This window comes from Melanerpes formicivorus, unplaced genomic scaffold, assembly GCF_026170545.1.
Source record: "Melanerpes formicivorus ecotype bairdi unplaced genomic scaffold, bMelFor1.0.p_v2 SCAF_165, whole genome shotgun sequence".
Lineage (NCBI taxonomy): Eukaryota > Metazoa > Chordata > Aves > Piciformes > Picidae > Melanerpes > Melanerpes formicivorus.
The window spans coordinates 408,248-421,725 of record NW_027142517.1 but is presented as its reverse complement, the minus strand read 5'-3'; the positions used below and the strand labels follow the sequence as shown (position 1 = coordinate 421,725).

The 13,478-nt window shown below is 41.6% G+C and overlaps 1 protein-coding gene across 1 annotated transcript in view; it reads left to right on the top strand.

Moving 5' to 3' along the window:
- The window catches only part of DCDC2 (doublecortin domain containing 2), a 59,110-nt gene that overhangs the window by 15,229 nt on the left and 30,403 nt on the right, over window positions 1-13,478 (top strand). Inside the window, exons 4-7 of the mRNA XM_068169143.1 lie at window positions 618-679; window positions 1,736-1,882; window positions 3,705-3,759; window positions 6,230-6,431. Of these exons, the coding sequence (XP_068025244.1) occupies window positions 618-679; window positions 1,736-1,882; window positions 3,705-3,759; window positions 6,230-6,431 (466 nt within the window). The remainder of the gene's footprint in view (window positions 1-617; window positions 680-1,735; window positions 1,883-3,704; window positions 3,760-6,229; window positions 6,432-13,478) is intronic.

The following is a 13,478-nucleotide window of genomic DNA, read 5'->3' as shown; positions in this document are numbered from 1 at the left end:
TACTGGAGGTGTTCAGGAGGAGACTTGATAGGGTGCTTGGTTGCATGGTTTAGTTGATTAGATAGTGTTGGATGATAGGCTGGACACGATGATCTTGAAGGTCTCTTCCAACCTGGTCTATTCTATTCTATTCTATTCTATTCTATTCTATTCTATTCTATTCTATTCTATTCTATTCTATTCTATTCTATTCTATTCTATTCTGTTCTATTCTATTCTGTTCTATTCTATTCTATTCTATTCCCTTCCATTCACTTCCATTCCATTCCATTCTACCTGGTGGCAGGACCAGATGCAATTGGATACAAACAAATTGCACTTGAACAGAAGAAACAAATATTGTAAGGGTCATCACACACTGGAGCAGGTTGGCCAGAGAGAGCCTGTGGAGTCTCCATCCTTGCAGCTATCCAGAACACACCTGGACACATCACACAGTGCTCTTGCTCTGCACTGAGTGGTTGGACTAGGCAGTGTCCAGACTTTGTGTGCAACCTAAGCTATTTGGTGTTTCCTGGTTCTTTAGCAGCATCTTTCTTTCTTCACAGAAAGAGTAATTTGCCATTGGAACATGCTGCCCAGGGAGGTGGTGGAGTCACTGTCCTTGGAGGTGTTCAAAAAAGGATTGGATGTGGCACTTGAAGCCATGGTTTAGTTGTCATGAGGTGTTAGGAGTCAGGTAATAGGTTGGACTTGATGATCTCTGGGGTCTTTTCCAAACTGATTGATTGATTCTATGATCTTTTTCTCCCCCTGTGTTTATTCAGGCTAGTGCCACTGTGTATATGAACTTAATCAGTGTCTTCCCTATTAAGTGGAAACTCTTTTCATTTTACATGTCAGGGATGTTCTCAGGGCAGGCTCTTGAGAGGCAGGCTGAGAGCTGTGCCTGTTCAGCCTGGAAAAGAGAAGGCTCAAGGGAAACAACATAGCAGCCTTCCAGTACCTGAAAGGGACCTACAAGAAAGCTGGGAAGAGACTTTTTACAAGGACTTGTAATGATAGGATGAAAGAGAATAGATTGAAGTTTCAGAGGACAGATTTAGACTAGATATATGGAAGAAACTCTTTACATAAGGGTGGTGAGACACTGGAACAGGTTGCCAGGGGAGGTCTTGGGATGCCCTCTCCCTGGAGGTGTTCATGGCCAGGTTGGACCTCGAGCAACCTGGTCTAGTGGAAGGTCAACCTGCTCATGGGATGGGGGTTGGAACTAAAGGGTCTTTGAGGTCCCTTCCAACCCAAACCATTCTATGAATCTACGAAAACTATCATATTAGTCCGTGCTAGGTGGACAGGTCCTGGATTTTCAGTCATGTGGCCATGAATGCCCTGTTCTTCCCAGGTTACTGCATAGTGCCCAGAGCACAGATGGGATGTGGAACTTGTTAAGAGAGGAGTCAAGGACTCATGGAATAGATCCAAGGCATCAGGGGAAAGGCATTAAAGACCTTCCAAGTACAAATCAATTAATTTCATTTTATAAGTTATGTTTTAAATCTGTTGCAGTGCTTCATAACTCATTAGCTTTATATAAACTGTGATTTAGGTCATTAGTTTGGTCTGGCTTTGTTTTTAGTGTAGTGACTGATGGCTTCCACTGTACTTTATTTGGTTTCATATCTGGAAATTCAACAGGCATTAGTGAGTTTAGATTAATGTAGTTTTCAAGGATCTTGATGTGTCTGACCTCAATGTTAAGGTTTGTTATATTAAGCAGTTTTGTATTTTTCAGGCTTTATACTTTAGATGGAAAACTTCTTCAGAATGGGTCAGACCTGGAGAATGGGCAGATTTATGTTGCAGTGGGTAGAGAAAAGTTTAAGAAGTTGCCATACGGTGATCTGCTCTTTAGCAAATCTACAGTGAGAAGGCCACCAGGGTAAGTTCTATAAGTGTATGATATACTTCTCATGTGCTTGTGTGTCAATATATTTACAAAGTCCCACCAGTAAAGTACAAAATCATAATACCAAGCACAGTGGATGGATGGATCAGCATGAGAGTCGTTAGCCATTGGAATGTGCTGCCCAGGGAGGTGGTGGAGTCACCATCCCTGGAGGTGTTCAAGAGGGGACTGGACATGGCACTTGGTGCCATGGTGTAGTCATAAGGTCTGTGGTGGTGGATTGGACTTGATGATCTTTGAGGTGTCTTCCAACCTTGGTGATACTGTGAGGCTGAGAGGCTGAGGGAGCTCAGCTGAGGGAGCTCAGCTGAGGGAGCTGGGATTGTTTAGCCTGGAGAAGAGGAGGCTCAGGGGTCACCTCATTGCCCTCTACAACTACCTGAAAGGTGGTTGTAGCCAGGAAGGGGTTGGCCTCTTCTCCCAGGCAACCAGCACCAGAACAAGGGGACACAGTCTCAAGCTGTGCCAGGGGAGGTTTACACTCGAGGTGAGGAGGAAGTTCTTCACCGAGCGAGTCATTCGTCATTGGAATGGGTTGCCCAGGGAGGTGGTTGAGTCATCGACCCTGGAGGCGTTCAAGAGGAGATTGGACGTGGCACTTGGTGCCATGGTCTAGTCATGGGGTCTGTGTTGATAGGTTGGACTTGATGATCCTTGAGGTCCTTTCCAACCTAAGTGATACTGTGATACTATGATACTGTGAATGCAAACATTTATTGACAACTTCTAGGGAAACTGAGATACAAAACCAAAAGGGAATATGGAAATTCAGAAGGCTGTTTCTCCTCATAAACATGCCATTGATCACATATATCACAAAATCAATGTAAAAGAAAAGGATTATTTTGACTTGGCTTAATTTGTTTGGTTGTCTTTTTTTCCCCCCCTGGGATACAAATGTGTTCAGCTGGATGGGATTAGATGCAGTTCAGATCTATTCTTGCTTGGTTATGCTTTGTGGAATATGTGCTCCCTTAAGAATGCTTTATGTTTGGGTATGTGTCTTGTGGGCTAGAATGATCACATAACAGAGAAACCAGATGTCTGTAAGAAGAAATTGTGTCTTTTAGTATCTTTGGAAAGCACAAAAATTGGGAGCTCTTTTATTGAAATGGATTAAAAAGGGAAAATGAAAATTTTCCCCACTTACTGGTGTACTTCAGAGAATTTGTCCCATGTTCTGGACATAAACTTGGGTGTGATTTATATATTTATGGGTTTTTTTGTAGTGAGCAGCTGTTGACAATATGAATAACTGGGAAGTATTTTAGGAAGCAGCATTTGCAGTAAATGAATTTAAGGATGGTGAAAAGTTGTGTTCATTGAGTGTTGTAAATGGTTCTGTCGAAACTGCTTGAACATTTGGTTATAGTTGATATATATAATATATATGATAATAGTTGCAAGGTTCCTTCACATGGTAATTCACAGAGTACTGCTCTGGAGATTTTCAGTATGTAAAGTATACATTCTCTTCTCCCATGGGTTAGCTGTTTGGGTGGGTTGGATTGGTTGATGGGTTGGACACGATGATCTTGAAGGTCTCTTCCAACCTGGTTTGGTTTATTCTAATAAAGTTTATTATTCATTGTGAAGAAATATCATGCATTTGCTTCAATAAATTAATGAATTTGTGTTTAAATATAGTCTAGGGAACAGAAATGAGTGATTCTTAGTCAACATGCACAATCAATAAAGCAATTGACCCTGTTGCCAGCTGGGTGTTACCTGACTTGATTGTAGATACATCATATTGACTGTGTACATGATTCTAAGATGTGGCTTATTTCTGCAGTTCCAAAACCTCCGTACTACCTCCGATTGCGGGATCTCAAAAGTCTAAAGGCAGTGTAAGTATCAAGTTTGCTTCTAATTTAGCTTAATTCCAGCAGATGGAAAGTCCCTGTCCTTTGGGTTTTAATTAAATCTGAAGAGAAAAAAATCCACAGCCACCTGGTGGTATTCTTATTAAAGCCTGATGATTCTGCGGTTACTTGCGGTGTCAATTAGACAAAAGAAATCTGCTAAAGTATTGCTGCAATAATGGCTGCTTTATTTTTTATAAGGCCTTCCATATCGAAGATCACCTGCTGCTTTGAGGTCTTTCCCATAAACCTGGTTAACTATCTTTGTGTATTTTTTAATTATTCAAATTATACACTTAAAGAAAAAAATACAGACCCTTCTACAAGACATCTCGCAGAAGATGGTGTTTCTGCATGCTGAGTTTGACTAAGCCCTTAAACCAGTTTCCTGTCTTATGTGTTTTGACCTAGTGAAGCATTAAATACAGAGCTTGGGCCTCTGCTGCTTTGTATCCTCTGTATCTCTTTATGTGTGTACAAAATGAATCCACTCTGGGTGTAAAACAGTCCCAGGTCAGCATATGTCTGTTTGCACCAATTCTGTAGAAGTGCAGTTTGTTGTACAAGTGTACTACATCAGAGAGTCAGACTTGCAGTCTGTCATTACAGTTGTGGTGGCTGATCAGGTCCTTTCACTGTTTGCAGAACAAGCTCCCCTGGAGCCACTAAATAAAAGCAGCAACAAACCAGACAAGTCTCTCTTCCATTCTGTTGAAATTCAGGAGAAGATACAAGCTCAGTAAAGAACATAATTTCAACTGGTGTTTGTATTGAAAGTGTGAGCTTAGCAATTCTATCATTTGTAAAAGGAACTCATTAACAGTATTAACTTATTGCTGCTTCTACTGTTAATTAATTATATGTAAAAAAAAACTATTTTATATTCACTCTTATTCCACTGAGATTGCAACACACAGTGATAACAAGGGCTGAGGAGGCAGGAATATGTACTGCTGCTCTTAAATATCTAGTGCAGTACTTGAGCTGGTCTCAATCATGCAATTCTTTGTTTCAATTTGATGTCTGCACTTTTTTTTTTACTATTATTGCTTGGGAGTAACAATCTCTAATTTCAATTAGAAGAGCCTGAAATACTGCTGTGCCCTCATTTCTCTTCACAGAGAAAGGCTAAATGGTAGATTTGATGGCACTGGTAGATAAATGGTAGGCTAGGTGGTAAAAAGTGGATGGTATTTAAGTAAGATATTTTAAACAGAACTGATTTCTACTGATGATGTGAAAACTATTAGAATCATAGGAGTGTAATGCATGCAGGAGTTTTTAGAGAGAGGTGAGATTTTGTTTGGGACTTATTCTTCTGAAAAACATTAGTTTTATATAGTATTACTTTTTAACTTTACCAGTCAGGTGAAAAGAACTGTTCATGACCATTGCAGGATGACAGGCCTTTCTGGCAGGCAAGATCTAAAATGACATAAACTGTTCATGCAGCTACACTAAGCAAAACAATGTTGTGGAATATATTTGTCTTCTGTGACTCAGCTAAGTCTGTGATAAGGTGAACAATGCCAGGTATTGATAGGATTTTCTGCCCTATCTGCATGGATGTTTTGCTGTTATATGGAGTGTTTTGACAGAACTGGACTAGGAAGAAATGACATGTGCTATTAGACTGCCAAAAGAAGGAGGCTGACAGCCTCTAATGAGAGGCAATGAGGAGGGGCTTCCATGAATAAAGTCATACAACCTAGAACAAGACAGACTAAAGGGCTGCTCTATGCAGTTCAGGTTTTAACAGTGTTGACTGTGAACAGATTGAGACTGAAGAAAAACGTGTGAAATCTCTGGCTAATACACCCAAGATAGAATAGAATAGAATAGAATAGAATAGAATAGAATAGAATAGAATAGAATAGAATAGAATAGAATAGAATAGAATTAACCAGGTTGGAAAAGACCTTTGAGATCATCGAGTCCAACCTATCACCCAACACTATCTAATCAACTAAACCATGGCACCAAGTGCCCTATCCAGTCTCTTAAACACCTCCAGTGATGGTGACTCCACCACCTTCCTGGGCAGCCCATTCCAATGGCCAATCACTCTTTCTGTGGATTATACATACAGCAAAGCTGTAGAACTAAGGACCAGCACAGGAAGTTCCACCTCAACATGAGAAGGAACTTCTTTACTTAAGGGCCACAGAGCACTAGAACAGGCTCCCCAGAGAGGTTGTGGAGTCTGCTTCTCTGGAGACTTTCATGACTTTCATCTGGATGAATTCCTGTGTGACCTGCACTAGATTATATGATTATGTGGTGCTGCTCTGGCAGGGGAGTTGGACTTGATGATCTCTGGAGGTCCCTTCCAACCCCTAACATCCTGTGATCCTGTGATACCAATCCTTAGTATTGAAAGGTTGAAATAATATGGAGAATTTAAAAATTCACTTTGTCGTTTTCATCAGTGATAATTCCATGCACTTCTTTTCAGGGAAATGATCGTCACTCTAAATCTACTGTTGGGTCCAGTGACACAGGCGAAAACAGTTCCTCACCTCAGCTTCCCAAGGGGAAAGACAAAAAGAGGCAGAATCCAGAGGATTCTGTGTCCAGACGACACTCTTCTAATAACTCTACCAAAGCAAAACATCCTGCGAGAGTAACAGCTTCCATGGGACTCCTTCAAGATCATGGTCAGTACTGAGACAATGTTGCAGCACACAGACATTTGAGCTTCAGTGAAAACAGTGAAATAATGGAATATTTGCTTGAATAGTTCTTCAGTTTACTCTGCCTAAATGAATGAATGAATCCCTGGAGGTGTTTAAGACCAGGCTGGATGAGGCTCTGGCCAGCCTGATCTAGTGTGGGGTGTCCCTGCCCATGGCAGGGGGGTTGGAACTAGATGGTCCTTGTGGTCTCTTCCAACCCTGACTGATACTATGATACTAATGTACAAAAATGCCTTCTGCACAGGAAATGTACCTATGCAAAGGCCAGTTATATAAGGTTCAAAAAGGCCAAGTGTTGGGTCCTGTACTTGAGTCACAACGCCCCCAGGCTTGTGGGGAGAGTGGCTGGAAAGCTGCCCAGTAGGGAAAGACCTGGGGGTGTTGATCAACTGTCTTAATATGAGCCAGCATATGCCCAGGTGGCCAAGGCAGCCAACAGCATCATGGCTTGCATCAGAAATGGTGTGGCCAGCAGGAGTAGAGAAGTGATTGTTCCCCTGTACTCAGCACTGGTGACACCACACCTTGCATACTGTGTCCAGCTTTGGTCCCCTCATTGCGAGAAAGCCATATAGGTGCTGGAGCAGATCTAAAGAAGAGCCGTGAAATGGCACAAGTCTTATGAGGAGTGGGTAAGGGAACTGGGGTTGTTTAGCCTGGAAAAAAGAAGGCTGAGGGGAGACAGAAAGAGAGATAGGCCATTGGAATGGGCTGCCCAAGGAGGTGGTGGAGTCACCATCACTGGAGGTGTTTAGGAAGAGACTGGATGGGGCACTTGGTGCCATGATTTAATTGATTAGATAGTGTTGGATGATAGATTGGATTCCATGATCTCAAAGGTCTTTTCCAACCTGGTTAATTCTAATTCTAATAATTCTAATTCTAATTCTAATTCTAATTCCAAAAAAAACTTATTGCTGTCTGCAACTACCTAAAAGCAAGTTGTAGTGAGGTGGGTCTCTGTTTATTCTCTCAAGTAATAAAGTGATAGGACATGAGAAAATAACCTTAAGTTGCACCAAGGGAGGTGTGGGTTTGCTTTAGGAAAAATTTCTTCACAGAAGGGTTTTTTGAGCATTGGACTGGGCTGCCCAGGGAAGTCACCATCCCTGAAAGTAGTTAAAAGATGTCTGAATGTGGTGTTGAGGGACATGGTTTAGTGGTGGAATTGGCTGTGCTTGGGCTTGATAATCTCAAAGGTCTTTTCTAATCTAAACAATTCTGCAGCTCTACGATTCTATGCCTAACCTGGCTTCGTTTCCAAGAGGCTGTATAGGATTTTTGGTATACCTTGGAAGTTAAACTATTGTTGTCCTTTCTCCTTTTGATAAAAGCATAATAGAAAACATATTTTTACCATTTTCCACTGTTCTGGTCTGAAAAAAAACAACAAAAAGTAAAGAAAAGGAGCAGGTTTACTCAAAGGACACCTTGGTGTCCCCGAGGATACATGGTTAGCTCTGTGGTTCTGAATAACAAAATGACTAGACCCTGGAGGCATAGCACAAAACACAGATTCCCATTAGCTGATAGCTGCTGGGACTAATCATACAGCACAGCTGCTGAAGGCACTTTCAAAATTTCTCCCCCACTGTATTGTGGCAGCAATTTAGAAATTCAGTCGTAAACATCCATGTTCAGAACCTGTTTTTCTTATCTTATGGTGTGATATTCTCCCTCCCCTCCATTCTTTTTTCTAAAGGCTAGAAAACTCTTCCCCTCACTATAGATGTGGCAACCATGCTGGGATGCCTGATTTTCCTCATCAATAGTTCCAGAAGTCATGTATACAGACCAATTAATATGTGCCAGAGGAAATAACTTATACTTTTCATAGCATTTGACACTTCTTCTTACTGCTGTTTAAGTGTCAATAATGAAGTGTGCAGCAACAAATTGTGTGCTGAACCTCAGTACATGCTGTCCAACAGCACCGTTTTGTACCTCTATCTAGCATCAGGAGTTATAAATTTACTTTGAGTCAGGAGAAAGTTTGTAAATTAGAGTTTTAAAGCGTTAATTAAATACAATACTTTATAATCTAGTTGTATCTCTAGCTACAGGCTGGGGTCAGAGTGGCTGGAGAGTGGCCAGGCAGAAAGGGACCTGGAGGTACAGGTTGATAGTAGGCTGAACATGAGCCTGCAGTGTGCCCAAGTGGCCAAAAGGCCAATGGCATCCTGGCCTGTATCAGGAACAGTGTGGCCAGCAGGAGCAAGGAGGTCATTCTGCCCCTGTACACTGCACTGGTTAGGCCACACCTTGAGTCCTGTGTCCAGTTCTGGACCCCTCAGTTTAGGAAGGATGTTGACTTGCTGGAACGAGTCCAGAGAAGGGCAACAAAGTTGGTGAGGGGTTTTGAGCACAAGCCCTATGAGGAGAGGCTGACAGAGCTGAGGTTGCTTAGCCTGGAGAAGAGGAGGCTCAGAGGGGACCTCATTGCTGTCTAGAGCTACCTGAAGGGAGGTTGTAGCCAGGTGGGGGTTGGTTTCTTCTCCCAGGCAAACAGCACCAGAACAAGAGGACACAGTCTCAAGCTACGCCAGGGGAGGTTTAGGCTGGATGTCAGGAAGAAATTCTTCATAGAGAGAGTGATTGCCCATTGGAATGGGCTGCCCGGGGAGGTGGTGGAGTCACCCTCACTGGAGGTGTTTAGGAGGAGACTGAATGGGGTGCTTGGTTGCATGGTTTAGTTGATTAGATAGTGTTGGATGATAGGTTGGACTTGATCTCAAAGATCTCTTCCAACCTGGTCTGGTCTATTCTATTCTACTCTACTCTACTCTACTCTACTCTACTCTACTCTACTCTACTCTACTCTACTCTACTCTACACTACTCTACTCTACTCTACTCTATTCTATTCTTTGTTGAGTTTCAGATTTATTTAGATACCATTCTGCTGGTAAGTGGACATAATTTTGGCTGACTCTTTTTCAGTCAGATTTTTTATTCTGAAGAACAACAATTACATTACAATGAAAGTAATTGGAAGCATTTGTCCCCTGTTACTCATGGAGTGACTGAATATATTCTTCTCCTTGAAATCATCATGGTATATCCCCACACCTTGCATGCTTGCCATACCATTTTAAAAGGCTCAGAACCATTAAAGAAGACACAAAGAATGCAGGGAAAGGCTTTTACATGTAGGCTGTTATCCACCATGCATATATTCAATTGTTGCTATGTTGTTGTTGTTGTTTAGTTTGGTTTGGGTTTGTTTTGGTTTTAAACAGATACATTGGCTTCTGTTGTTAAGGGGCCAGTACAAAATCCTTTCTACAGAGCTCAAAATCTATATATTCTGATCTAGTATCCTGTTCAGAGTACTGAATTGGTCTGTACCTGTCTACTGAGTAGACAAATTTCAGACAGACCTCTTACATTAAGCACAGCCAAGCCACACAACTTTTCCTGTTAGGTGTGGTGCCATTATGGTGATTTTCTGTATGCTATTCTTTTTTTTGGATTGAAGATTTTTGTAAGTAAAGCTTCTGCAGATTTTCTGAAGTGTCTTGGGGCAAATGGACTCCTCTTCCTAAGGTGAGAGAAATGAACTCTTTGCCTTTGTCAGCCTGGCTTTAGCTTATTGGAGGTTTCTGATTGCTTTCTTCCATTTCCCTGTGGAGGGAGGAATAGCAGAAGCAGCAGCTTTTCTGTCCTTTCAGCAGGCAGAGACTAAGAGACAAATCTTACTTTGGTGGACAAGTATAGAGAGATATTTACTTCTCCTTATTTAGTGCTATTGCTACTCCATCTGCTGACAGAAATGGTTGGATATCCACCAGGTTTATTGAAGAAGTGACTGCTTGCTTCTCACTGCAGCTTTTCTGTGCTTTGTGAGTCATGCATAACTAGGAGAAACTGTTCAAGGCAGCCAGTTCTCTTGTTTGAGTTAAAGGGTATGTTGGGGGAAGCTCTCTGTTCTTTCTGTGTCCCTTTATTTTTACCCTCTGTATATGAAGACCTGCTAGGAGCAGCAGGAGTACACAGTTTGATATGTGTGCTGTTCTGCAAATCTAGATAGACCTAGCTAGTCATGGAAGCAGTTGGTGAGGGAGATGAATTCTCTAGGTTATGGGTGCTGTTCTGCAAATCTAGATAGACCTAGCTAGTCATGGAAGCAGTTGGTGAGGGAGATGAATTCTCTAGGTTATGGGTGCTGTTCTGCAAATCTAGATAGACCTAGCTAGTCATGCAAGCAGTTGGTGAGGGAGATGAATTCTCTAGGTTATGGGTGCTGTTCTGCAAATCTAGATAGACCTAGCTAGTCATGCAAGCAGTTGGTGAGGGAGATGAATTCTCTAGGTTAAATTTGGACAATGGATGAGATGAGAAATCCAGAGGCATGTAATGGATTTTGATGGGCTTCTAGGCTCCTGCTGTCAAGAAGAGACAAGTGTGTCTGGAGATGCCCATTCTCTCCATTGACAGTGCAATTAGAATTTTACCTGAGACTAGATTTAGATTTTAGATGCTGAAATATTGGATGTGTCATGTATGTAATTCCTGCCTTGAATTATGACATTTTCAGTTTCATTTTTGAGTGAGGAGTCCTACTTGGAAATTGAGATGTATTTTTGATGGAGAGCTAGAAACCAGCTGCAGGAACACAGTGATAATGATTTTTGCCCTTCCCTTCCCTTCCCTTCCCTTCCCTTCCCTTCCCTTCCCTTCCCTTCCCTTCCCTTCCCTTCCCTTCCCTTCCCTTCCCTTCCCTTCCCTTCCCTTCCCTTCCCTTCCCTTCCCTTCCCTTCCCTTCCCTTCCCTTCCCTTCCCTTCTCTTCCCTTCCCTTCCCTTCCCTTCCCTTCCCTTCCCTTCCCTTCCCTTCCCTTCCCTTCCCTTCCCTTCCCTTCCCTTCCCTTCCCTTCCCTTCCCTTCCCTTCCCTTCCCTTCCCTTCCCTTCCCTTCCCTTCCCTTCCCTTGTGAGTTTCTTTGCCTTTGCATTTAGTAAATTGAATACATTGCAAAACATAAAATGAGCAAATAGTGCTCAGCAGAAGGAAAGCCATGTGGCTTAACTTGCTCCAGGATGACGTGTAGGTGTACTGATGCTGGGTTTAGAATGTCTAGACCAGGACAGATATTTCAGGGCTTTTGCATTTGCTTTGTGACAGTTTAGCCCTTAGGATCCAGCTGTACCCAAGAGGAGGCTAAGTCTTTGAACAGGCATGGAAATAAAAAAGATGATGTTGAACAGGAGGTACTTTATTAGTTTCAAAATGCAAGTGGTCTCAATGATCTGTCACTTACATAAAGGAATAAATTAGATGCTTAGAACCATGGAGAGAATAAATACGGTGTATGACTGAAGTAGGAAGAAGGAAGAAACTGCCTCATATTATGGGATGCAGACCTTCAATTTTCTACCTGTTTATGTATAAAAATGAGTGAGCTATTTCATGGTTTCATAGCATCAGTCAGGGTTGGAAGGGACCACAAGGATCATCTAGTTCCAACCCCCCTGCCATGGGCAGGGACACCCCACACTAGATCAGGCTGGCCAGAGCCTCATCCAGCCTGGGCTTAAACACCTCCAGTGACGCTGCCCTGGCTAAGGCAGCTTTTTCTTTGTTCTAGCACCATCACTTTTCCTATCTATAAAGGAGACTGCTTAATGCAAGGTAGACCTCTAGAAGCACCTTTTGCAATTTCTGTTGAGGTAGTCAGATGTCAGCAATCCATAATGGTAGAAAATATTGTTAGAAATTTAGTATTTTTTAAAGAGAGGAACTAATTGCCCTGGGTTAGTTGATTAGGTGGGTTGGATTGGTTGACGGGTTGGACGCGATGATCTTGAAGGTCTCTTCCAACCTGGTTTATTCTATGTATGTATTCTATGTATGTATTCTAATTGCTTAGAGGCTGCAATGGTATGAGATAAGGAAAAATCCATATTTTTTTGTTTGTATTCCCAACAGCTTCATATGTACATTTCCACCAGTTTCTTTTTAATTCCATTACTTTTTGAGGGCAGAAGTCACAGGCATGCAGACCCATGATAAAGAAAATAATGTAGCAGATAGGCACGGGCATAGATGCACATTTCTCCCTGTTCCTCGCAGCAATCTCCTCAATTTTATGCACCACAGATTTTTTTACATGTTGTTGTTAATTTGACTTAATGTTTTTATGAAGCAGCCTCTGTGGTAAGTCACATTATTTCTTCTTTTTTTCTCACAGTCACATTAACTTCCTTGCTTACATAGAGAGCTTAGTAAATGGCTCTGATGTTCATAAAACATTCAGGGCAGGCTATTATTACAATGATTTCATTTTTTTATATCCCTACTGCTAAACTTCAATCAGTGGAAAATTTGAAATGCATTAATGCTGCATAATGTTGTAATTTGTGCTACAATAAGTGTTTTACAGTTGATGCTGATTAGGGAAGGAGCTTATATATGAGCTGTTAATTGCTCTGCTTAATCATTTAAAATATATAGATATTTTATGCATTAGTTCAGTGCATAACTCCATTACTATTTAATAAAGTCATAACTTTCTTGTTTATCAAGTGTACAAAAGGATTCCAGCTGCAATATTGAATGGCATCAGACAGAAAATTATCTCGGCACTTTAGCCAAGGTTTGCTCAATTATACATGCACCAATTCATTGCTGCTTTCTGTACATATGGTGCTGAGTGACAGCACAATCTACTGAACATCTGTGTATTGAGGCCACTGGTAGCCTGTCAGGTGAAATACTGTTAGTCAAAATGTTTGGGGCATTTATAAATGTACTGTTGCTGATGATTAATCTGTTCTGTATCTACCAGGAGATTACCCAGAGGTGGAAAATATCTAGGAAGTTTCCCTGAATGACCAGTGGACTTCCTTTCACACAAATGAATTCTCAGGGGCAGCAAAGCCAGCATAGCTGGTATGGGTAAGAGGCAGGACAGAGTAGACAACTGAAGATTAAGATCCTTGGCTACTAAGAGTCATTTTGTAATGACTTGCAGTGTTCCTGTTTTAAATTGCATTGAGTTTATTTGTCCATT